This window comes from Saimiri boliviensis, chromosome 2, assembly GCF_048565385.1.
Source record: "Saimiri boliviensis isolate mSaiBol1 chromosome 2, mSaiBol1.pri, whole genome shotgun sequence".
In the NCBI taxonomy this organism is placed as follows: domain Eukaryota; kingdom Metazoa; phylum Chordata; class Mammalia; order Primates; family Cebidae; genus Saimiri; species Saimiri boliviensis.
This window is the reverse complement of record NC_133450.1, coordinates 209,118,518-209,144,424: the sequence shown is the minus strand read 5'-3', so window position 1 is coordinate 209,144,424 and position 25,907 is coordinate 209,118,518. Positions and strand designations below refer to the sequence as shown.

Sequence of the window (25,907 nt, the reverse complement as noted above, 5' to 3'; positions counted from 1 at the left end):
AATCTCAGTAAAAGGGATTCCCATTCCCTCCCTCTCTCCACACCCTCCTCCCTTCCCATAAGGAGCCTTAATGGACCATCAGTGCAACTCTGACATGATGGAAACAGAAGAGATGAAATTTCCACACTGGACAGAGAACGGAAGAATGTTATTTTTCTCACTGCAACCTTGGAACTGGCACATTGCCCCTGGTTGAAAAAAGGGGTGTGTGGGGAAAGGAACTAGAGCACAGGGGAAACGCAGCGGAGGCTGAGATGATGGCATGCCAGTCCTCCAGATGTTTGCTCCTTACAGATGTGTCAGTGATGCTTTGGCCCACACATCTGGGAGATAGCACCACAGTTCACATCTGGAGAGCACTTCACAGGTTATAAAGTCCACTCCCTGATGTCTCTAATCAGATGCCCATGGTGGAACAGATACTGTTGTCCCCATTTTATCAACGAGGCTCCTAGAACTGTCACATGCCCTTTCTTAGGCAGTGATAACAATAACAATGGCAATGATAATGATTGCCAACACTAATAAAGCACTCAGTATGTGCCAGGCACTGATCAAGCCTCTGTAACCTAAGCTCATTTAATCTACATGGCATGTCTTTAAGATAGACAATTTTATCCTCACTTTAATGAGTCACACAAGAATTCAGTAATTTGCTTCAGATCATACAGAGAGCGGTAGCAAAGCTGGGGGATTCAAGCCTAGGCAGTTTTCCTTCAAACTCTATGCCCTTAAGGATTAGTTCCTGCCTGCCTGTCTGCCTGTCTGTCGAAGCTGGGAATAGACGCAAGTCTGACTCTTAATTTCATCTTGCTGCTTATAGCATTAAATAAAGATAAAAGTGTGATTCTCATTGAAAACATTCATTCATTCATTCACACATCTGCTAGGTGACTACAACATGCCTGGCACTGGTTTTGTGGAAAACAGAGTTGAGAAAGAAGTCTTCTGTTTGGTTCTAAGTGTTATAAGCACAGTGGCCATTCTATCTCCAGCTCCTGAAATTGGGCATGGCACATCTTGGACACGGAATAAATATGTGTTGAATGAATGGGTTGTACCTGCTCTTGAGAATAAAGACTTATAAGTGTGTGTGTGTGTGTGTGTGTGTATGTATATGTGTGTGTATATATATATATATGTGTGTGTGTGTGTGTGTGTGTGTGTGTGTGTGTGTATATATATTCATTTTCTTATATAACAATAATTAGATAATATACAGTGTTGAGACCTACAGTGTGATCTGGAAATGGAATAGATGAGCATAAGAATATAGGAGATTTCCTGGCACTTCCAATTGTTCAGCACACTTAAAATGGAGTGGTATTATAGGTGGAGTAACTCTCTGAGAAGTTCAAACAGATAAGCAGAGATACGTTCTGAAAAGCTGGGCATTATGTTATAGGACAGGGATCAAGAAACTGTATTTTTTTTTATATTTGCTTGTTTTTGTTTTTGTTTTTAGAAATGGGATTTTACTCTCTGTTGCCAGGCTTGAGCATAAAGGCACAATACTGCAGCCTCGAACTCCTGGGCTCGGTTGATCCTCCTGCTTCAGCCTTCCAAGTAGCTGGGACTAGAGTCCTAAATAGCTGGGACTACACCACCACACCTGGCTTAAACTTTGTTCTTTAAAAAGCCGTATAATAAATACTTTAGGCTTTGTACGCCATTCTGTTTCTGTTGTAGCTACCGACTTCTGCTTCACAAAAGCAGCCATACATAGTATATAAATGAATGAGCATAGCGGTGGTCCATCAAAACTTTATTTACAAAATTGGGCAGAGGGCCAGATTTAGTCTGTAGTGTATAGTGCTGTTGATGCAAGATGATCAGATTAGGTTTCCTTTCTTCATTCACTTCATAAGTATTTGTTGAATACCTACTATGTACCGTATATAATAGCAATTGCTTTATTTTTGTTGCTTACAATCCTGAGAGGCAGAAAAAAATCAATTACAGCGGACTGGCAAGCACTGTGATGAATGGAAACAAAGGGAGTGGTGAAGTCATAGAGAGGGGCCCCTACCTTAAAATTCGTAAGGGTGAAAGCATATCACCCTCCTTCAAAGAAGACATATTTGAATTCCAGCCTAAAGGATGAATAAGGCTAAATGATGAAAATGAAAAGTGAAAGAATGTTCCAGATATATAAATGCTGGGGCGTGATAGAGAACTTGAAAGGCTAGAGCACCTAGAAGAAATTCAGCTTGCTGGAGCATAGATTGTGAAAAGAATGGCAGGCATGGGGCTGAATATTATCGGTCATATCAGTGCTACCCAGTAAAAACAAGACTATGAGCTACATGTGTAATTTAAACTGCTGATAGCCACATGTATTTTTTGTTTATTTTCTTTACCTTTTTTTTTTCTTTTTTTTTGAGACAGTCTTGTTCTGTTGCCCAGGCTAGAGTACACTGGCACAATTTTGGCTCACTGCCTCTGCCTCCCTGGTTCAAGCTATTCTCGTGCCTCAGCCTTCCAAGAAGCTGGGACCACAGGTGTGCACCACCACAGCCAGCTAATTTTGTATTTTTAATAGGGATGGGGTTTCACCATGTTGCCCAGGCTGGTCTCCAACTCCTGGCCTCAAGTATTCCATTCACCTCGGCCTCCCAAATTGCTGGGATTACAGGCATGAGCCACCACACCTGGCCTGCTAATAACCACATTTAAACATTTTTTAATAAACAAGTGAAATTAAAATTAATGATATATTTTGTTTGATCTAAAATGTTGACATTTTGATGTGATTAATATCAGTAATTATTATGAGAAAAACCTTATTACCTTTGAAATCCATGGTGCATTTTTCACTTGCAATACATATAAATTCAGACTAACCATTGCTGAATTTCAAGTGCTCAGTAGACACATGTGGCTATTGAAATAAACTGTGCCAGGCCAGATCATTCAGGATCAGTAGCCCAGCAACAAAGTCTGGACTTTGGCGTAAGTGTAATGTGATTTTTATGTCTCCTTCTGGTAGCAGGGTAGCCTGTAATCTTTAAGCTTGTAGTTTCCTTCCGGCTAATTGCATCGAGGTAGGAAGCTCAAAGAAGAAAAGCAAATATCAGAATAAAGGATGAAAAGAGAATGATCAGCTTTGGATGGGAGAGACAAAGATACTGTTGCTTTACCAGAAAAACTGTGAAAGTTGATAATAATGGAACCAAATTCCTAGCTGACCTAGACTGATGACAGTCGAGAGATCAGGTGTGTTAGTGAGTCTGGTCACACAATGACGTCTAAACCAAGAAGTCTGGCTAATCATCAGCTCTGTGAATTAACTGGTGACCAGCAACCCTCTCATTCAGAACCTGAGGGTGTCAAAAGAAAAAGGCCAGATCAGTCCAGGAGGCCACCTTATTTTCCTTGCTGCCAGCTGCAGGTTCAGGTTGTAGAACCCATCTCAGCCTGAAGAGAAGGAGTTTGGCAACCCCTCACCTCTGAGCCTATGAAGGCTGAGGCCCATGTCCTGGGTGGCAGGGTTAGTGTCAGTTATTCCTACCACATCTCAGGTGCCTGATTGTCCTTCTGTCTGCTCCAATTCTCCACCTGGCCTCAAAGTTTTAAACCTCAGCTTTCTACTCAATTAACCAAACTCTCCTCCATAGTTGACTCCATTATCCAAATACAGGCAATTGGGATGTACTAATTACTGATTTTTTAAAAAGTCAAATTTAGTAACTCTAGACACATACTCATCTTGGAAAGCTTTAGCCATTGGAGGGCTTTGGAGGGCATCTTCTTTAAGGAAAAATGAGAAATATTGGTAATTGATGTATGATTTTTGTGTTAGCAGCCATTTATAAAGTGCTGAAAAACTTTGTTCTCTTAATGGGTTAAGTATCAGCCTGGAGTTTCTATCACTAATTGGATTAGCATGTGTTTTCTTCATCGATGGTACTTGACTCAGGCCCTGTTCAAATTTATTCATGTCACCCTCAAATAATCACAGAAGACCTACTGTATGTCAGAGGATACAGGTTAAATGAGAGGCAGCTTCTGTGTGTTTCTGAGGCATGGAATAAATAAACAGGCAATTATCGTAGTGTGGTTAAGACAATTGTGGAGGATGTAAGAGCTGATAGGGGCTCACAGTGTTTCCAGTCTTGTTCAGGCTCAGAGAACCCTTCTAACAATATCATTAGGCATTGTTATGTTTTTGAGTTCATAAATAGATTGCCTCAGTTCAAATTCAGATTTTATCCATTTACTAGTCATGCAACACTGGGAAATTTATTTAAAACTTCTTGCTCCAATTCCTTCATTTTTAAAATGAGAATGCTGATAATTATACCCATATCAATGGGTTTTTATATATATTAAATAAATGATTATGTGTGAAGTACATAATTTCATGCCAGGCACATAGTGAGTCTGCAATTAATGTAAGCTATAATAATGATAATTAATGAGCTTATCTAAACTCGAAACTGAAGAACAAAGAGGAGTGAGGTGTGTATGTATATATAGATAAGGGAAAAAGTTCTAGAACGCAGAACTAATAGAACATTGCAAGCTAAGGTAACTAAAGGAAATTTGGTTTGGCTGCAAAAAATGAGGAGTGGGTAGGGAGTGGATGGGGATGGTAGTAAAAGATAAGCCTAGCAAGGCAGGTAGAATCTACCTTGAATGGTTTAGGCAGGCTTAAACTTTGGGCAACAGTATTTTTGAAGAAGTGAGTATGTACAAATTTCAAGCTCTGAAGACAACTTAAATTTACAGGAGAATGAGGTCCCAACAACTGATGCCTTGTATGTGTTAACATGAGTTCCACGAGAACTGCAGATGTTTGAGATGAAAGCATTTGGCAGGAAGCTTTGTGGAAAATATGTTTAAAATAGTAACACAGAAATATTTGTGACAACCTGAGGGAAAACCATTCTGCTAGTGGAAGAGAAATAGCAAGGTTTGAGTTTAGGTCTTGGATGGTGCGTGAAATGTCTGGAAACTAAGTTCTGTCTTTGGTTCCTTGGAGAGAATTTTTGAAATTGAAATTGGTCCTTGCAAATTGTACCTCCTTTTTCTGTGCTGGTAAGGGTGTGTGTGTGTGTGTGTGTGTGTGTGTGTGTGTGTGTGTGTGTGTACAGATGAATGGATGGATAGATGCCCTGTCAGTATTTTAAGGACTGAAGAAAATGGGATGTCTGGTCACTTCCCTTTTTACATTTGGTCTATATTACCTTGACATATTTTTTATCCTGGAGAGGAATGTGCTTGATATGATACAAGGGTATGCAAGAGAATAGGTACTACTTTCCCTTCAAAGCTCAAACGGACCCCTGGGAAGAACCATAGAGAAGCACCCCAGCTCTTAGACAAACTTATGAAAGCACACCGCTTCTATGCTTCCTCATACATTTGGAGAAGGAATATAGAGACAATGAGGAAACATTATAGAATCCTGAAGTCAGGTGGGCCTGTGGTCTTCTCAGCCAAACTACCCTCTTATTTTTCTAAAATCCTGCTTGTTCTTCAAGACTCAGCTCAAGTGCTACCTCCTCTAAGTCTCCTGGGCTCTCCTCCAGCCCCATCTCCTGTGATCATCCACATTTAGACAATGTTCTGACCACACCTAGCCTACAGTTCTCTAAATGCCTTCCTGTGCGTCCTCCCACCCACAAACCTTTGTCCAGGCTGCCCCCTCTGCCTGGAGCACCCATCTCTCCCTTCTTGATTTGTGTTGCTCTTACTTATGCTCAGAACTCCACATCAGCAAAATTCTTACCCTCAAGCCTGAGGGTCTTTGACACCGGAATTTAAAAATGCATTTACTGTACCAACAGACAGAGAATTCTCTGAGGGAAGAAGCCATGCAATGTTTTTATATTATTATTCATTTGGGAAACTCTATCACCTAGGATAGTATGTAATTGAGTATGTGAATTGTTGAAAGGACTGACATCTGTGGTTCTCATACCTCTCTTGGTCAGCAGCAATCACATCATATGGGAAGTTTTTAGAAATGCAAATTATTGGGCCCTGCAGCAGAACTATTAAATCTGAAATTCTGGAGTCGGACCCAGAAATCTGTGTTCTAACAAGCCATCCAAAGGACTCTGATGCATGCTAACATTTGAGAACTGCTGCTCTAGAAGAAGGGGTTGATCACTGTGATGAGAAGTCCATAGCTCCGAGAGGTTCTGTTGACTCCAGTTTCAGTAGAACTCAAAGGTGTCATGAGCTGTCGACAAACAGTTCTTTACTTTATTTGGAGGGTAATCCAGGGAACTCTCTGGACAGTCTTCTGTGGATTTAAACTGTGAGAAGGACTCATCCAGCTACCCAGGTCTGTCATGGCATACATCTCCTGCACTCAATTCCCCTATTCTGTGAAACATGGATTGGTATTAATTTTATTCCCCATGGCCTTTATATCTTTTGTGGCTACTTTTTTGGCCCCTAAACACCCTGGGGTATACGTACATTTTACCTAGATCATATCATCTCTCTTTTTTTTTTTTTTCTTAGTCCTCTATATAAAACATACACTTATGGTATCCTACTACTTCCTCTAACTCTCTTGCTCCCAAATTCCTTTTATCATTGCCTCAGCACTGATTATTTCTTACCTCCACCTCCGGCTTCCCATTTGGTCTTAGGGAATCGTGGCTCTCCCTTGCAATCTTTATTTCACACAAAGGGATCTACCTCAAAATTGAAAATTGTTCCTAAAACTCTTTTCTTAGAAGCTTTCTTAGAAGTTTGTTCATCTCCCTTGCAATAGTGTCCAACTACTTTAGTGCTGTAGCAGACCCCACTGAAGCTGCTACAGTAACATATTCTAGTATGACTTCCCTTAGTCACTGCTCATGTTTCTGCCTGAGAGCTTTCTCTGGTGGCCTCAGCCCCCTCTGCTCACCACCAGTTAAGACAGATATGCTGCAGGATTAATGCCACAGGGAAATCTCTCAACCACTGATGGGCATGATAGGATTAAATACCCCAGCTTTCTAACATCTCAGGTGAGATAATTCTGAGGAGTGTGTCTTCTACTGGCTCACAGAATTCATCCCTAGGGTGATTAAGCTGTAGTTGATCACAGTAGTAATGTGTTTGAGAATACTACCTCTTTTGATGATCTTACCATCTTTGCCCTCTCCTCTTCTGGTGCTTGTTGGAATCATGATCAGATAAACTACCTGTAATTGAACCTTTGCCTCAGAGTTGGCGATAGGGTTTGGCTGTGTCCCCACCCAAATCTCACCTTGAATTGTAATAATCCTCGTTTGTCGAGGGCAGGGCCAACTGGAGATAATTGAATCATGGGGGAAGTTTCCCCATACTGTTTTGGTGGTAGTGAATAAGTCTCATGAAATCTGATGGTTTTATAAATGGGAGTTCCCCTGTACAAGCTCTCTTGCCTGCCACCATGTAAGATGTGCCTTTGCTCTTCCTGCACTTTCAGCCACGATTGTGAGGCCTCCTCAGCCATGAGGAAGAACTGTGAGTCCATCAGACATCTTCCCTTTATAAATTAGTAGCATGAGAACCAAGTAATACCGTTGGCTTCTGAAGGAACCCAAACCAAGGCACGCATTTACAAAGCTCTTGGCAACTGGTCTCTTTCTAACTCTCTGACATCACCTGGCATCTTTCTTCCCCAGTGTTGTTTCTCAGTTTTCCTTCTTCCAAATTGAGATCACAGTGGCCTGAACACTTACCATTCCCCAAACAAGCCATGCCCTAATTCACCCTTTTGGCCTTTGGACATGCTGTTTCCTCTGCCTGCAATGTTGGCCATTTTATTCTGCAATGGCTTTCTTTATTTACACCTCACACATTGCACTCCAGTGAGCTAGTCGCTTGTCTTTGTACTTGGAATATTTGGATGGTAAACTCTGTGAGGAGAATGGCTGTGGATGTCTATCTTGGCCACCATTCTTGTCAGTGTTTAGTCCAGTGAATTGTGCATAATAATACTCAATAAACAATCATTCAAAAACACTTGAGAAAATGAATACTTTCGTAAGTTAACAAATATGTTTTGTGTTGTATAAAGTGGTGTCTATATGGAAGGAACTATTTGTAATGTGATGTTAATAAGCTGACACCCAGACGTTGTCTAAGAGACTTGGTCACCATCTCTACAGCGTCTGGGAAAAAATTCTGTTTGGAGTGCCAAAGATTAAAGTGGGAAATAAAAACATTCAGCTAAGCATGTAGCCCAGGCTGGAATATGAATGTTCCAGCCTCAGAAGAATATGGAGATAATAGACTCCCCACTCCCAGGGTAGTCTATGGCTTGGCTGCATGTTAAGTAGAAGGAAAACAACATCTCAAAAACTGTGGTCTTTCACTGTCTTCAGATCCCCTTATTTTGTCTCTAGGTGTAGAGCCCAGGTTCCCAAGACTCCACAGATCTCTGCCTTCCATTAAGACCCCAGTGGGGAGAGCCCAGGTACCAGGTAGCAGCAAGGGCAAGTTAGTCAGGGATGCCACTCTGTTTTCTACTCAGGGGCTCAGGGCAAGCAGCAAGTTCAAATTCAGAATGAAACCTCTGTTAATTTCCTCATCTATAAAACAGAGTAGATTAAACCCATTACTTTTACATCACACTCTTTGGAACCCCAAAGCTCTGAAGAAAATCGAGTTGAGCTACTAGGAATTGGGTTACCCTATACCCTCTTTGATTAGAGAAGCTCTTTGAGTTGGCATTTCAAATACATTTCACACTTAAAGAATGGATTATGTGGCCCCAACTTTTGAGAATGTTTGACTGTTTCCATTACATTTGAGCCAGCCCCTCAAGGATATAAAACCCAGAGAAGGCAAAGGTAGATATCAAAATTGGATATATGGGCTGTGCGTGGTGGTTCACAGCTGTAATTCCAGCACTTTGGGAGGCTGACGCAGGCAGATCACTGAAGGTCAGGAGTTTTGAGACCAACCTTGCCAACATGGTGAAACCTTATCTCTACTAAGAGTACAAAAATTAGCCAGGCGTGGTGCCAGGCCCCTGTATTCCCAGCTACTCAAGAGGCTGAGGTAGGAGAATTGCTTGAACCTGGGAGACAGAGGTTGCAGTGAGCCAAGATTTCGCCACTGCACTCCAGCCTAGGTGACAGAGCGAGACTCCATCTCAAAAAACAAAATGGATATATGGTGGCAGGGGTTCGTTATTGGTATATGGAATATCTTTGGATAAAGCAAATTAAAAACCAATCTAGCTTTATTTGGGGTAGGATGGGGTTCCCCAGGGGATAAACTCCATTTTTTGGCTGCTGCTTCACCTGCTTCTCCATAGCATCTCTTAGTGTTTCATCATGGTGCTCAGCAACAGGCCCAGAAAGCTCATCTCGTCTTCATCTTGGCAGTCATTATCCCCATTGCCCGGATGAAGAGTCATGAGGCTTAAACGTTAAGTGGCTTGTCAGTGACCACAGGGCTATAAGGCAGAATAGCAGAACTGGAAACTAGAACTGCTGCCTACTCATACGTCTGCAATGTCGACACACGTTGCTTTCCTGGTCTGTCTTGTGTAGTGTAAAACTGCTGTATTTTAAGGAATCTTTGCTAACCTTTCCCCTTTGCCATTTCCTCTTTATACCGGTTTTATAGCACAAAAGGTACCATAGGGCCAATTTCTGTGGCCCTATAATGCCAATTAAAGGGGGTAACTTTTGTGGCTGAACTTAAATGGTGTCTTGTTCTCCCTCATCCAATTGCTCTGGAAAAATTTCTTCTTTCTATGGAGAAATTTTGCCAATGGCTCTTCTAAAACATTTTTATATTGAGATATGTATGTATGACTTTTAAGTGCTTGATGAATTTTTATAAGCTGAACAGACTTGTGTAAGCAGCACCCAAATCAAGAAACAGAACATTACCAGCACCGCAAGGTAACACAGATGTAAGAGGCTATGATCCCAGATCTTACCTAATTCCATTTTGATCCCCTTCCCAAAGCCTTCCTCTCTCATCTTGAGACCTTAAGACAAAATCACTGAGGAGTTATCAAGAACATTATTTAAATTTCCAAACCTATAAACCTGATCACATCATCTTAGGTTTCTATATTTTCCTGACAGCTGTTCCTAGAAAATAGCTAGATTTTCCTATTCCAATATTTTATTGTTTAAAACTGCAATCTAATGTGTACTTTACTTCCTGCTCAGTTTTTCTATAAACTAAAAACTTATTTAAAAAATCAGTCTATTAATTTTTTAAAAAAAGAAAAAAACACATCTAAAATTAGTCAACTCCTTCACACGGCCACCCAAGGGACCTTTCTCAACCACAAATCTGACCACGTAAATCTCTAATTATTGTTCAGCAGCTCCACATTGCTGTTAAGATACAGCCCAAAATCCTTAGTATGGCTCTTGGTGACTTCTCCATCCTCTAGTTGGGCTACTGTTAACCTTCGGCCTTTATTTTTTCCAGTTCTTTGAAAGTGTCACGCTTTTCTTAAGAGTGATGCACCTGCTGGTCCCATTTGCTTAAATACACCACCTGTTTTTTCTCATTGCCAATTCCTTCTGTCTCTGAAAAAGGTCAGTGACTTGCCCAAAGTCACAGGGCCGATGGTACTTGAATTTGGTTTCCCCCATTGCTAACCCATGCTTCTATACAGCACTGCTGTTTCTCACCTCAAGCATCATTCTTTTAGAGTTAAGAAATTTACTCAGAGAAGCAAGGGTTTTCATCAGCTGAAGATTAGAGAGGCTGTGCTTTTGTCCAAGCTTTTTATTTCTGGTGTTAAAGGTTAAGAACTGAAGAGATTTACTAATGCCAGTGCAGCATACTACAATGCACCACATTTCTTAAACTTAAATATTATTTTTTTTTTTGGTTAGACAAACTCTAAAACTTGCATTATAAATATAAATGAATCAACGTGCTGAATATTTCTGCCTGTTTTGAAGTGAGAAATAATTTTCCATTTGACAGATTAAGTAATAAAGTCCAATGAACTCTCCATTACCGTGTGTGTGTGTGTGTGTGTGTGTGTGTGTGTGTGTGTATGTGTGTGTGTGTTCTTTTATCTTGCAGTAAGAAGCTCTTTGCCCCATGACTTTGTCTCTTCAGACAAAGCCATGGAATACAAAAAGCCACATTTAAACTCTCATCTTTTAATCTTTCTGTTTGAGAAATATTTGCCTCTTCTCAGGAGCCTATTACCTAAATGTTGTTTTAGTCTTCACATTGAATTGATAAAATTGTGAGACATTTTTCTTTTGTCAGTTATTTTACTTTTAAAATAACCAGTTATCTAGAAGAACTTAGCAATGACTTTTGTTCTTTTTCAGTAGTCTCCCTCATGTTTCTCTATGATTTATATTTTTAGAGTCCAAAAAAAAAAGAAAAAAACACCCCCCATAAGTAGTTCTTGACTTCCCTATCCCTGACCTTATAGATAATTCACATTGATGTTCTCACACAGCCTTTTTGTGAAAAATTCAAAATTTAGTTATCAGCAGATGAACACATATTTTGACCTGCCTTATGGTGGTACTGTCAGCCAGCAGCTCAGTGGACAGTGCCAATAAATTTACTCCGTAAAATGCCTGTGCAAGCACTTGAGTGATTTATGTACTTTGTTTTTCTCATCTTATAAAATAAGTAGGTATCAGAAAAATTAGTGTTATTACTTGTCATAAGTAATCCTGTTCTCATACTACTCTTAACAAGAGGTAACATCATGTGTCCAGCACTGACACTTTGCACATTTACCTCATTTAATTCTAGCAAAAACCTTACGAGATAGATACTTGTATTATTTCTGTATCACATATGGGAGAACTAAACCTTAAAGCCATTAAATAATTTTCCAAGGATCACATAGCTACTTCCTGGTGATAAGATTAACAGTGAGATACACTAGACAGATTGACAGCAGCAACGTTTCAGTTTCAGCTGCAGGTTCATTTTCACATATATAGAATTATGTATGTGTGTGTGTGTGTGTGTGTGTATGTGTATACTATACCAGTGTTTACATCTGGAAGTATATTATTAAAGGCATGTGCAAAAGGCAATATATAACCGAGAGTGACATATGTTTTAGGTCCCCAGAACTGTCTTGTAACATGTAAAAAAGTTTTTCAGTTTTTGCATGTGCAAAATGCAGATACTTTCAGGAATTAATTTTGTGGAGGAATGCATGTATATTGGATAAAATCTCGTACTATCCTTGATTCTAATTCCAGGCCCCAGGGCTCTCTCCATGCTAGTGTGTATACATCACAGCCCTTTAGCATTCCGCAACAAACAAAAACCACACAACAATACATTGAAGCATACAAGCTATTATATATTTTCATAATATAGAACTTAAAAGTATAATAATCAATAGTGGCAAAATATTTGTCTCTGACATTATTATTTGTAAGATCCAACCTGTAACTGAGATCAGAGAAAACAGTATGGAAAAACAAATCCATGAGAACAGGATAAAAATATGAACAGCAAAATATGTCTGAGTATTTAAAACTGTATAGAAAAAATAAATTAGATGAACAATTGTGTAAATATAAATTAAAAAAGATGACATTCTTAATAAATAAAGTTTACTATTTACATTTTTATGTATTGCCAAAAGAGTTAACTTAGATCCATAAAAACACATAAACAGAAAAAAAAAAAAATAGGAGCAGCAAATTTATGCACGTGAGGTACAGAGAAAGGATTGGACTTGTGTTTAGTTTTTGGTGTTTAGATTGTGTTGTGTCTTTTTTCTTTTTACAATAGGCCAGTAGAATTCTTATGAGAACAGCTTTTAAGCACTTCAATGGAGTGTCATTTTTTTGGTAGCTTCCAGAAGATGCCAAACGGATTTCAACATCATATTAATTAGAAATACCCATAATAATTATAACAATAATAAAAAGGTATTATATGATACATAAATATGGAAGAGCCTTTTGTAATATGAATACATTTTCTCTAGACGAGATCACAGTTTTATTTTGTAAATATTACATTTAAGTATATATATACACACATATATGTACAACTATATATACATGTGCATATATATGTAAATTTATATTTATATATAATATCATTATATAGATAGATATCTGCGGACAGGTTATTGATTATAGAGACCCAAGAAAGCAACTCAATAATTATTCAGAATTTTCCTCATTGACTGCTGGTGTGTAGTTTAAGGAGCCCCTATTTATTTGCACTCAGAATGCCATATCTTCTTTTAATGGAACACTTGATGTGGAATTTTAAGTCTGAGAAGTGAGGTGCCCTCTGAAGAAGAGATTTTAGAGACTCCCTTCCTCTATAAGTTGAAAATGACCGGAAGTCTTAAATAGACAACGGTTAGCTAATTGACATTATAGGAAGTAATCAGCTTTTAACCAAATCATAGAATTGGTAAAGGGTAAGATCAAATTTGCCTAAAAGATAAAATATTCTCCAGTACACATCTCTCTTTTAAGGCAGACTATAATTCAGGAGCTCCAGCTTTATTCCTTGAAATATCAAACAAGCATTCGTTATCCTTCTGAAAAGGCCAATGGGCCTGTGCATTCGTGAATCATAACCCAGGACTTTGTGTCAAGCGTTGGCCCTCACAGCCCACCTAAAACCGCAGGGCCTCAGAATCTCCTGCCCTCCCACTGTGAGGTAGGTATATATTATTATCCCCATTTTGCAGCTAGAGAAACTGATGCAAGTATAGAGGTGACTGAATAACTTGTTCAAGATCACTGAGCAAACTGCTGCCTGGAGTCAGAAATTCTGAGTTCTTTACAATAGGGACATAATTTCTCTTTTGGCTATTATACATTTCTTTTAAAAAGCAAGTGATTGGTAGGGATTTGGCAAAAGTTGAATAAATTACAAGAACAGGCTTTTATTCATTTGCTATTTGGTTTTTATGTTTGTTGTTTACTTGGTTTGTTTTGTTTCTCCAGACTCACTGGGATTACCTGTCTCGTCATGTAGCAGCTTTTTAAAAAATTAGACTGTGCAGTGTGGTTCTGAGTGCAGTCTTTATAAAGCCCAGTGTCGTACTGGTAAATATAAACATTTTATAATGTGAAAAGCACAATGATACAATATGTCCCCTTAATATCTGGAAAAACCAATATCAAGCCCTCCCCCTCCCTACTACCATTGATTGCCACCAAACAAATAAACAAAATGCCCACCCACCACCCAACAACAATAACACATCAAGGGGGAAAACGTCATATTTCCTGGACCTACCACAATGTACAGAAAATAACAGACAGTGTTATCAAATCCCACTCTATGTCTTCTAGGGAAATGCTTATGTTTGTGTCTACCTACTGAGTCTGTAGAATAAACAATTTCCTTTAGGAAACATAAAAATAGGTTCTTTATTCTGAGTTTTTAATCATGCATTTTTATTTCCTTTTAATCTCCTTGTGTTCTATTAATCTCTATCTGTACAGTTTTGTCACCATTTCTTTATTTTCTCACTTGAAGTAGTTCCAGAAAAAAATCACAAAACCTCAAAACTGTTAACTTAACCTTATAATTTCCTTCCTTCCTTTCTTTTATTTTACCCTTTCCTTCTTTCTTTCTTTTCTTTCTTTTTCCCTTTCTTCCTTCCTTCCATCCTTCCTTCTTTTTTCTTTTCTTTTCTTTCTTTCTTCACACAGGTAAGACCTATAACAAATTGACAGTTACAACCAAGTTAAATCAAACCTGGAAGGGAGGTAGCTGAAATCTGTCTGAAAGAATTAGCTTCAACAAATAGCATTTAAGCATTGGCCAAGGTGGGAATAAGACCAAGAGAACCGTCTAGACCAGGCATCCCCAAACTACGGCCCCCGCCGCACTTCAGGAAGGGGCACCTCTTTCATTGGTGGTCAGTGAGAGGAGCACAGTATGTGGCGGCCCTCCAACGGTCTGAGGGACAGTGAACTGGCCCCCTGTGTAAAAAGTTTGGGGACGCCTGGTCTAGGCAGTGACTCAATGTGCTGAAGCCAGGAGTGGCAGCTGATACCTACATTTTCAAAGCTCTACCATCTATGACTGTTAATCTTTCCCTTCCTTAACACCCCAATTCACTATCAAAACTGATTTCCCAAGGACTGTATTCCCTTAAAAGGTTGTTGGCACAGAATCTGGGGGTAATGCAAATCCTCTGGGTAGGCAGTTAGGATTGTGGCTTGGAAAATCTTCCCTAAATATAGCTTAGAGAACTATCCACCTTTTCTTTTTTGCTGCTAACAGTCTAATACTTCAGATGCAGAACCTTCAGTGTTTTAGGGCCTTTGAGCTGCTGATACACAATAGTGCTTCAGAGCTGCCTCTCAGTGCTCCAGTCACCTAAACAGAAGATGACTGAGGAATGAAATGACAAGTGAATTCCCAGGAAGAAAATGAAACTGGGAAGAAATACATTGCTTAAACTGAGCTGACCTTCCTCCACTAAGGTTTGAAAAGGCCCTATTAAAGATAGCTTCCACGTGGGCACAAGTTGGCCACCAATCAAGTAGCCTCTTTTGCCTAATATCCTTGGCAAATATAAATTTGTTAGCAACAGGCTTGAATGATAGTAGAGACTTAGTGGATCTTGATTCAGAAGAGCTGAATTCACTCGTGAGTCTAAAGATATAAGCCAGCCTCCAGGAATCTTTGCTGAGCTGGATAGTATGGGAATAGATGATGATGGGAATGAAGACAGAAAGAGGATAAGTACTGATTTGAGGGAAGCTGGTAAGGTTATTTTGTGGCTGCTGAAATCACATCATTAGTAACATCATCTTTGGGTCTTCAAAGCTTTTTGTATTATCTATGGGTATAATTAAGCAACTGGGAGGGTTGATACTGTTACCTTTCTTAGCTTGTACCTTCTAAGTTAACACCACACAGGCTGATAACTCAGCTAGGGCAAGAGAGAGGCCTGGAGAGCTGGCAAGAGTGCAAAGATACTGGAGAGGGGTCCAAAACAGGATCGATTCTTCTAAAATTATTCTTATTTTTTGCTAATAATTGGCCCTTATAATGACAGTGAAATAATGCTCTGGATATAAATGAGATATGGTTTTGTTAAAAAGGAAACACAGAAGATTATTCTTTCCTGTGGCAGTCTTGCCAATATGGAACCCAATTTCAGAGTTTGTGATATGGTACAAGTCTCATAAACTACGTAAGCACTGCATCCTTATTTGTGGGCACCTGTGCCAAAAGCACCTTAATATGCTTCTTAATGTGATAGGCCAGAGATGGCCAACAGATGTCTCCTCGAGTGTTTTTGATCTCCGGGTAAGTGCTATTGGGAGTGACATAAAGTGGTTCCTAAAGTTATTTTTGGTCCCAACTTTTTAAAAAAGGGCTATGATGGAATAACAACACCTGCCTTGGATGCAGGAATTAGAAGGGGCTGCACACATGTGTGGTATTTTCTATCTTTTTGTTGGTTGTCTTCACTAGATTTGAGATGACTTGATTTACAGTCATCCTTGTGTGATATAACTAGTCTAGACCTTCCCTTCTCCTCCATTCCTAGCCTCAGGTTTCAGAAAGTATGTCACACTCAACCCTTCTCTCCACTTCGTCCTGTATTAATTTCTTCCCATATTAATTCAAAGGGAGTGGACAGGGACCTGACTGAAAAGAAGCAAAGAGACCCCCAAAGAGATGGGGGGCTTCCACGTGCAATTGACTAATTTTCACTTAACTTTTGGAGGCTAGACATGGGAGAGAGAAAAGCATTGACCTGTCACAGGTACGGAAGGGGAGTACTGTCACAGGTACGGAGGCATTGTCCTGTCACAGGTACGGAAGGGAGCTGGAAAAACCATATAGAAAACATGATGACCATGTTGAGTTGCTGGGGCTGAGGCTGTGAACTCTTTAGCTTCCTTCCGATGGCCCTCTCAAGAACAGTCTATACTGATCTTATACAAGATGGTTCTCTCTTCCAGAATTGTATCTCCTGAGAGCAACAGTGAGGTTCTCAGGATCAAAGCCTGAAGGGCTAGGAAGATTAGGATAAGGATAATAATCCAAGAGCCTCGATGATTTCAACAGTCTCTGGATGGCTCCAACATCATAGAAACTTAACACCGTTCCACTTGTTTATAAAATCGAATGCTGGCTTAGACATTCTGGGCTTTCAGTGAGGGTTCCAGCATCTGATGTTCCTCAACTCCTTTCCAGGTGAGAGGCCCACTTACGGGAAACTTAACTTCTCACTATGTGGACCCATGAGGGATTTTCTCTTGCAGAAGGGCTAAAACGTGAGTAGCTGTGGAAAAATGTGGGTCACTTTTAAGGCAGACTGTTTGGTTGTGTGGAGTTCTTCCTAACCTAGTTCTACCATCTTGGATTATTCAATGTATAGGATAGAGCAGCAGGAAAAGTAGCAGCAAATGTGGTACCAAGGCAGGATTTGGGGAACAAGTAAGTCCTAAAGGGATATTATGACCTCAAGCCTCAAGCAAGGGGCTGATGTAATACCTTGACGTTTCAATCCTAAGCCATTCTCAGATTGGCCTCAAACCCTGGAGTTGGGGTAAAATCCCTCATGGTAGCAGAATTATGTGGAGGCTTTGCATACCTTATCATCTTTACCTCTTCCTAGGTTCTAGTTCCCTAGAAGGTAGGTGATCACAGACCATTTCACGTCCAGTCCCAGAGGACTGCACAACTGTGCATGCCTGCTATATTCTGAGCCTCAGGGTGTGAACTATCTTGACATCTCCACACTTGGTTAGCAGTTTCTGCAACTTTCTTTCTCCCAAGGATAGTGTTGGCTAGGAGCTTGGGAAAGAAAAGATTGAATTTATTCCAGTCTCTCTCTGCTCATCTCCAGAACTGCCCTCACACAGATGTTTGTATGGGTGTGTATGCATGCATGTGTACTAACCACAGATGGGTACACTCTTGATATAGAACATGTTTCTTGCTGTGGTTGTGTGACAAATGACTAGAATTTTAGGAGGCTCTGGGACTGCATACTGTATATGCAATCCATCTCAGACTTTGGGATGGGAATCCATTTCATCATTCAGCATGGTGAAACTTGGTTCATTTGCCCCACTGTGAGTCCTTCCTGGGTAAAATTAAAGGCAGACCGGTTGGGCGCTAAGGATCCCTGGTGTGGAGAGGCCATTCCGTTGAGCAGCTGACTGTGAAATCAATACCAAAGGGATGTGGGTCCTGGCGTTGGGAATTCTTGGACAACTCCTTGTCCTTCCTTAGCCATGGCTGTATTCCCGGAGGTCTTTCTGGCTGTGTTCTTGGGCATGGGGGTCCCGACAAGCACAGTCACCTTGTAGGTCACAGGACATAGGGAATGGGGTGACCTGCAGAAAGAGAGAAGAAGTGAATCGGGGGTTTGGTCTGAAGCAGTCATGATCAGAAAGGCAGTGCAGAGCAGGATGCAACCACTGGATCCGAGGAGCAGAAGGTTCAAGTTCAAGTCATGGCTCTGCTTCTTGCTATCCTGGTGATAACTTTTATTGAGAGCACCAAGATCATAATCACAGCAGTTTTTATTTGCAGAGGCACTTTCTATGGGTCAAACATTTCTGTGGGTTAAGGCACTGTACTCAGTGCTTTCCAAACAAGAAAACACTTTTTTTTTTTTTTTTTTTTTTTTTTTTTTTTGAGGCAGAGTTTCGCTGGTTACCCAGGCTGGAGTGCAACGGCGCGGTCTCGGCTCACCGCAACCTCCGCCTCCCGGGTTCAGGCAATTCTCCTGCCTCAGCCTCCTGAGTAGCTGGGATCACAGGCACGCGCCACCATGCCCAGCTAATTTTTTGTATTTTTAGTAGAGACGGGGTTTCACCTTGTTGACCAGGATGGTCTCGATCTCTTGACCTCGTGATCCATCCGCCTCGGCCTCCCAAAGTGCTGGGATTACAGGCTTGAGCCACCGCGCCTGGCCAAAAAAACACTTCTAACAACTCTGTAAGATAGATGCTACAACAATCACCCTTTTATTGATAAGGAAACTGAAGCTCAGAAAGGAATAAGAATTTGCCAAAAGTAACAATAAGTGTCAAATCTGGTATTTAAAGTAAGACAAGCTACTTATCTCTGAGCCTCAGGTCCCTATGTACAGCTGATATAATAAGACCCACTTTAACTGTAAAGTATAAGGCCTAAGTAAAATCATGAGTGGAAAACTGTAGTGTGCTATAGCAAAGTGGATTAGTATAATTGTGTAATGAAATACCTGATGTATAAGTGATCAAGTGAAAGACAGGATGTGAAAGTGTCTTTTGAGAAAACACAACTCCTGCACACACTGGTTACTTTGGTTTTAGCAGGCAATGATGAAAACAAAAAGCATGTCTTAGGGAAGCTAGACCACCTTCTTGGAGGCTTGGAATCCTGGGTAGGTAATAGATCACATGGAGATTTTGCACAAAATTTGAAGGACCTGGGAAGCAGATTTCAGCATACAAAAAAGTGAGAGGACTGAGTTCATTCCAGTTCCCAGATCATTTCTTCATGTGTTCTGTGACCTTGGCCAGCTTTCCTTTCCGCAAACTGATAGGAAGAGCCCAACAGAGTGAGTGTCTTCCCCATCCAGCAGCTAATCTATCTTTCCAAAGAACACAGCGCAGTCCCTGCTTGAATCCCCGCCTGAACTACGCAAGTAGATTTCACCTCATTGCATCATGACATTTGCATATAACTTTCCCCAGAGAGTCTCCCATCTGTGCAGATGGATTTAATGACCTCATTTGCCTCCCGCCTGGACAGGGTCTCCAAGTGGTCATGTAGTCTCAGAGAATCTTTGTTTCTATTCCTCTCTCTCATGTACTTGTGAGCTCATTCTCAATGTCTAGCTCTTCTTTTTTCTCTCTTTGACTCTCTCCCTCCCTCCCAACCTCTCTCCATCCTGAAATTTTGCAATAATTTAAAATGTAGAATGGAATATCAGAAAGATTTAAGTATAAGCCCCAACTCTCTCATCTACTTGAGATGTGACCTTGAACATGTGACAATTTCTCTGTGCCTCAATGAACTCATTCATTAAATGAGAAAAATTAAAATGTAGACCTCCTAAGGTTGTGATAAGGAATACATAAAGTAACGTACGAAAAATACCTCACACAGTGCTTGACATACGCTAAGTGCTCAATTATTCTCTCTCTCTGCCCCCACCCTCCTTTATTTTTTTGGTCTATTCTCCCACCAATTCTGTGGCCCATGAGGCAGGGACCAGGTTAATCTTGTTTATTACTGTTTTCACAGGGCCTAAGCCACAGAATGAAAACATTTCTATTCATTTCTCCATCTCTCACTGACTCTATGTACTTACGGGTACCACGAGTCATTGTTTATCTTTTCAATTTAAATTCATAAATGCTTGATGCTGTGGTAAGCATCAAGTCCCTTTTTCCAGCAGTACCTCTCTTCACAGTCCCTTTTTCCAGCAGTACCTCTCTTCACAGTCCCTTTTTCCAGCAGTACCTCTATTCACAGTCCCTTTTTCCAGCAGTACCTCTCTTCACAGTCCCTTTTTCCAATCAGTACCTCCCTTCACAGTCCCTTTTTCCAATCAGTACCTCCCTTCACAGTCCCTTTTTCCAAGCAGTACCTCCCTTCACAGTCCCTTTTTCCAAGCAGTACCTCTCTTCACAGTCCCTTTTTCCAAGCAGTACCTCTCTTCACAGTCCCTTTTTCCAAGCAGTACCTCTCTTCACAGTCCCTTTTTCCAGCAGTACCTCTCATAGGATTCAAAAAATCCTATGTCTTGGAATGAAATCTAAACTCCTTACCACAAGTTCAAGGCCTTGCATGTTCTGATTTCTATGTAATTCTCAGATCTTCCATGGTTCCGCCTTCTTCCCCTTACTCTCAGTGGCTTATTTATTGGTTCCTCATACACTCTGTTTTCCTACTTTTGTGTCTTTAGCCACTAACGTTCCTCCACTCTGACTGGTCTTCCCAGGCCAGCTCTTTTTCATTATCCAGGTCTTTTCTCAAGCATCACTACCTCCCTCAGTAGTGTGACCAAAGATATTAGAGTGGTGCAAAAATAACAAGATTTTTGCCATTGAAAGTAATAGCAAAAACGGTAATTACTTTTGCACCAACCTAATGGCACCATTGCCTTCATACTATATCACAACATCTTATTTTTATACCCTTCTTATACTGAATCACTTCTTCACTTTGATGTCAGCTCACTCTGGGCAGGGACCATGACTGCTGTTGAACTGATTCTTTATATACCACAAAATAGGCATTCAATGACCTGTGAATGAGTGAACAAATGAATGCATGAATATGCAGGCAGAATACAAGTCAGGGAGCCTCCACTCTTGCAGTCACTTGCTGGGTGACTTTAGACAAGTTACTTCCCTTCTCTGAGCTTCAGCTTCCCTACTTATAATAAGAGTTGATCTTCACAGCTTCCAACCTCCCATCTGGCTGAAAAATCTTTCTCAGACTGAAAAAGGTAAAAGGCAAAGACCTGGCCAGAAAGGAGCTTGAAACATAGACTTTCTTCACAAACCCTGTCTTGAATGCTACCCTTTCTGCCCTCCCCAGTTCCATCAGCTTCTCTAAAAGTGTTGGCTGGCAAGGCCTTGCCACCAGTTAGTCAGTTAGCTTCTCAGGCTGGCCTCGGCACTCTGCCTATGCTGGGGTGGTACCACCTTTTTCTTCCCTCCCCAGGCCAGTCCAGGCAGTTTCAGCACTTCCCAAGTAAACACCGAAGGAAACTCAATCAGAATATGACAAAGCCTAGAAGGATTGGTCTCAGGAGGTCCACCCAGAGCCTCCTTGCCTCCACTACATGCTTGTATATAGTAGGTTAGAGACTTTACATAGAAACTCTATGACTTTCAGCAAGTCCGTGGCACCGTATGGACTTCAGTCTCCCCATCAGTAAGACAAGAGTCTTTATCAAGACCTTACAGGGCTCTGGTGAGGAGTCAATGAAGTCATGTCACATCCAGACCAGCTCTCAGAGTGCCCAATGCAGAGGAGATATTGGTGTTTCCTTCCCTCCTCTTGCCTCTTTGCAAACTGCCCGTTCAAAGCCTCCTCTGTTACAAGCTTCCTCAGTAATCACAGATATAAAGCTGAGAAGAAAAGGGTGGAGATTTCCAGGTATTCCTAGGTCTAACCTGGAAAGGACTTGGGGACGCCTGTTCATGCAGGTTCAAGCGGTGAATACCATTGTACACACACTAGTGACTCCAAAAGACTTTCCCATGCCAGACGATTTCTATATGCTAGCTCTCTGACTCTGTACCACCTTGTGAGACTATCATTATTAGCCAACCATCTCACAGATGAGAAAATAGAGGCTTCAGAATGTCTAAAGCAAAACTAACCTGTCCCAGGCATCAGTACCAGTCAGTTAGTTGATGATGCAGGATTCCAAACCCCACTTCAAACACCTGAGATCTTTTCAGCAAGTGAGAGTAAAAAGAAGGAATTTTCTTCACAACCTGAAAAGGCTGCCTGCTGCTTTCTCTTTTTAATCACCAATAACCTTTTATCCTTATTATATGCCTGGCACTGAGCTAAACTCAGTGTGCATTATTATCTCACTCACTCTTCCCAGCAATGCTGAGAAGGTAACTATTCTTACTTTCCCCATTTTACATCTTAAAGGAAACTACAATTCAAAGAAGTGAGTCACTGGGCTAGTAGGTGGCCTGGCACTCCTCGGTACCATGCCTCAGGAGGAGGGCAGAACGGGAGTCAGGATCCTTTCTTCACAGACAAAGAAACTGAGGCATGGAGAGAAGAATCACATCTTGATAAAATCAGACCTCTGAGCCCAACTGCCAGATTCCCTGACTCCCTAAGCAGCTCCCCCACCTTCTCCCCCAGGCGGCCTCCCAAAAAAACCTACCACCCACACCGTGAACACCATGGTGGCCAGTTTACATTTGGGGATTCTCAGCACCATGTGGCTAGGCTGTCCCACAATTGGCTTGGCCACCCACTCTGGGATTCTGTTAGCAAGCCAGGTCCATGTGGAAGGGCCAGGATTCTCTCCTTTTTTCACTCAGGGCTAGAGACGGTGCTCAGGCACAATGGTTCTCCCTCTGGGTGAGCTGCCGAGGCTAACACCTCTGTCTGTGAATGTGAATGGCTCAGGAATGCAGCTCAGGCAACTGTCCCGCATGTGGATAAATGGAGGACAAAGTGGAAAAAAATAGAGTAAACTGGAGGGAAGCACTGGCCTAGATGAGAAAAACCCATGTCGCTCTGTCGCTGACTTTGGTGTATGCTATCAGGCAAGTTACTTTTTTTTTCTGGGCTTCAGTTTCTCTGTCTGTAAAAAGGGGGTACTAACAGTCCTACCACACAGAAGGATGTTGGGTAAAGTATGGAATGCAAGTAAATGACTTAACATAATGCATGGCATAAAATATGGGCTAAATAAATGATGATGATGGTGGTGATGGTGGTGATGGTTTTGACAGTGAAGTAATGATGGTGTTGGTAATAATGTTGATAATAATGATGGTAAGTTTTGGGGATAGAAGGGCTGGATTCCATCACAGAACCAAGCTAAAATGAGTGTCTACTTCATCCATAAGAAAAAAGACAGGGCTACATTCCAAAGTGGGGGAGGGCGGTAATAATAACATTCCAGTATCCAGTAATTTTTGAACATGGAAGAGTTATTCTAGTCTGCTTAGCCATCTGTTTGTTGTCTCTTACTAATTCTCCAAGTTAAGCACATCTGCTCCTCCCAAAAGGCCTTCTGGGATTCCCTAGACTGGCTCAGTGCTTCAAATCCTTCTGAATACCCTCATTGGCCTCTGGATAAAGTTCAAGTTTCCCTGGCTTGGGTGATAAAAGCCTTGCTTATTCATCTATGCTCATCTTTTATCCCTTTTTCCCTTTGCACCATGCTGTGGCCATATTCAGGGAATTATAATTTCCTTAACACTTTCCCTAATGTCTGGGCCTTTGCACAGACTGTTCCTTTGGCCAGAGATACCCTTTTCCTTCCCACTCCTATCTCTGGTCCTCCCTTACTGCTTTCCTCTGGGTATTATCTTCTGGACCTTTCATGTGTTGCCTTTGGTGTTGCCATCTCTAGGAAACTTTGCTGACCTCCTTACTTGCTGTGTCTCCGTGAGTGCTTGCTGTACTCTAAATGTCTGACTACTTATCCATAAGCCATGAATTCAGTGCAGCTGGGATCAGGTTCTTGCTCACTGCCTAGAACAGTTTCTACCACACAGCAAGTAGTACCCTAAATTCACTCATTCAAAAAATATTTATTTGTGGGTGTTGAGTACCTACTATTGGACAGGAAACAGTGAAGTATACTGGAAATTGGACTCTATCAATAAACAAACGAGAAGCACATTCTTATCCTCTTGAATGCTGTATTCTAGCATCAAGAGGGGTGGGGTCATCTGATCACAACTAATAAATATATTTTATGGTGTGTGCCAGGGTGATAAGTATTAGGGAAGTAAGGAAAAAAAAAAAAACAGAAGGCAAAGCAAATGAGTGTGGGAATGCCAGGGGTGAGGTGGGATGAGTGATCGGGGCTGGACTCACTGAGAACATGACATTTGAGAAAAGACTTGAAAGAGGTGAAAGAGTGAGTCATGAAGATGAATAGAAGAGGGTCCTCAGCCAAAGAAATTGCCAATGGCACAGTGACAGACTGTAAAATAGAAGGATGCCTGAGCTGAGCCAAGGACAGCAAGGAGTCCAGAGAGCGAGAGGTGAATAAGGCAAGGCAGAGACAGTGGGAAAGGAGCAAAGTCAGAGAAGCAATGTGGGTGAGTGGGCAAAGCACCCACATTTTCCCAAGGCCTTTGTAGGCCATTGGGAATACTTTGGTTTTCAATCCAAGTAAAATGGGAAGGAACTGCATGTCTTTGCATAGAGGTGTGATACGATATGACTTGATTTTAAAATGCTATTCTGGCTTCTGGGTCAAGAAGAGACATTGATGTACATTCCCAAGTCAGCTATCCAATACCCAGCGCTTCGTTGATATAGGTTATCACCTACTCTGCTAAGAAGGCTGCTTTCCATATGGTGATACTGATTATTTTTCCATATCTCATAGAATCAGTAGCCTTCTTAGACTAATGTGATACATGTTTGGTATAATGTCCTTTCTTAGGAAAACACGTTCTCATTTAGGTAGGGTTTAAGATTTAGCAAATCTGTCATTTAGCAAATATGGTAGCCCTACACACAGTTGCATGAACTGGATGCACCATCCTGTGCTGAGATATGTTTCTGGGATTAACCTCTTCTTATTCTCTGCAGGTCTCAGTCTTAACTAGCCTTCAACTTCCTGCTCAATGACCACCTCATCCAAGAAGCCATGTGAAGAGTCCTTAGGCACATTTTTAGAAAGCCTTGGTATGTTGAGTTCTTAGACAGGAATCTAATTCAAATATCAAGACATAAAAACCCAAGGCGGGTCTGGCCTACCCAAGGTCACAGAGCTAAGTCACAAAACCAGGACTATACCCCAACTCCCCAGACATCTATGAGAATCAGTCTTTCCGCAGCCGTCTGAAACATGACCACAACTAGTGTTCCAGGCCACCACACCTTAGAAAGCTTTGGTATGTTGAATATTTTAAGGTCGTTTCCCTTTTCTTCCTCACACCCCAACACATGCTTACTTAGAATGCTTCCAATTATAAACTGATTTTTTTTCTTTTTTTGTCATGAAGGGAAACCCTTGGAGCAACCATTCTGGAAATCTGCTTTGTATTTGAGGCTCCTCAAGGTTCCAACAGGAAAATAATAAACTGACATCCTCAGAGGCTGAGTCCTGCCCCTTCCTGTCTGTCTCACACTGCGGGCAGGTGTCTGGGTGGGAAACTGGACACCCTTGTCAGACAGAGCTTCCTGCACTGTCTTGCTCTCGTCTGCCAGCCAGGCCCAGGTCACTCCATAAGGCGGATGTGGGGAACAGCTGGTGTCTATACAGACAAATAAGGGAGGGAGAAGGGAGGGAGCAGACAGGCATCAGGCTGGGCCAAGGCATC

The 25,907-nt window shown here is 41.3% G+C and overlaps 1 protein-coding gene across 1 annotated transcript in view; it reads right to left on the bottom strand.

Moving 5' to 3' along the window:
- Positions 1–17,176: 17,176 nt before the first annotated feature.
- Positions 17,177–25,907, bottom strand: part of PAPPA (pappalysin 1) — a 249,771-nt gene continuing 241,040 nt past the window's right edge. The window contains exon 22 of the mRNA XM_039475070.2: positions 17,177–18,251. Coding sequence (XP_039331004.1) covers positions 18,144–18,251 — 108 coding nt within the window. The 3' untranslated portion in view covers positions 17,177–18,143. The remainder of the gene's footprint in view (positions 18,252–25,907) is intronic.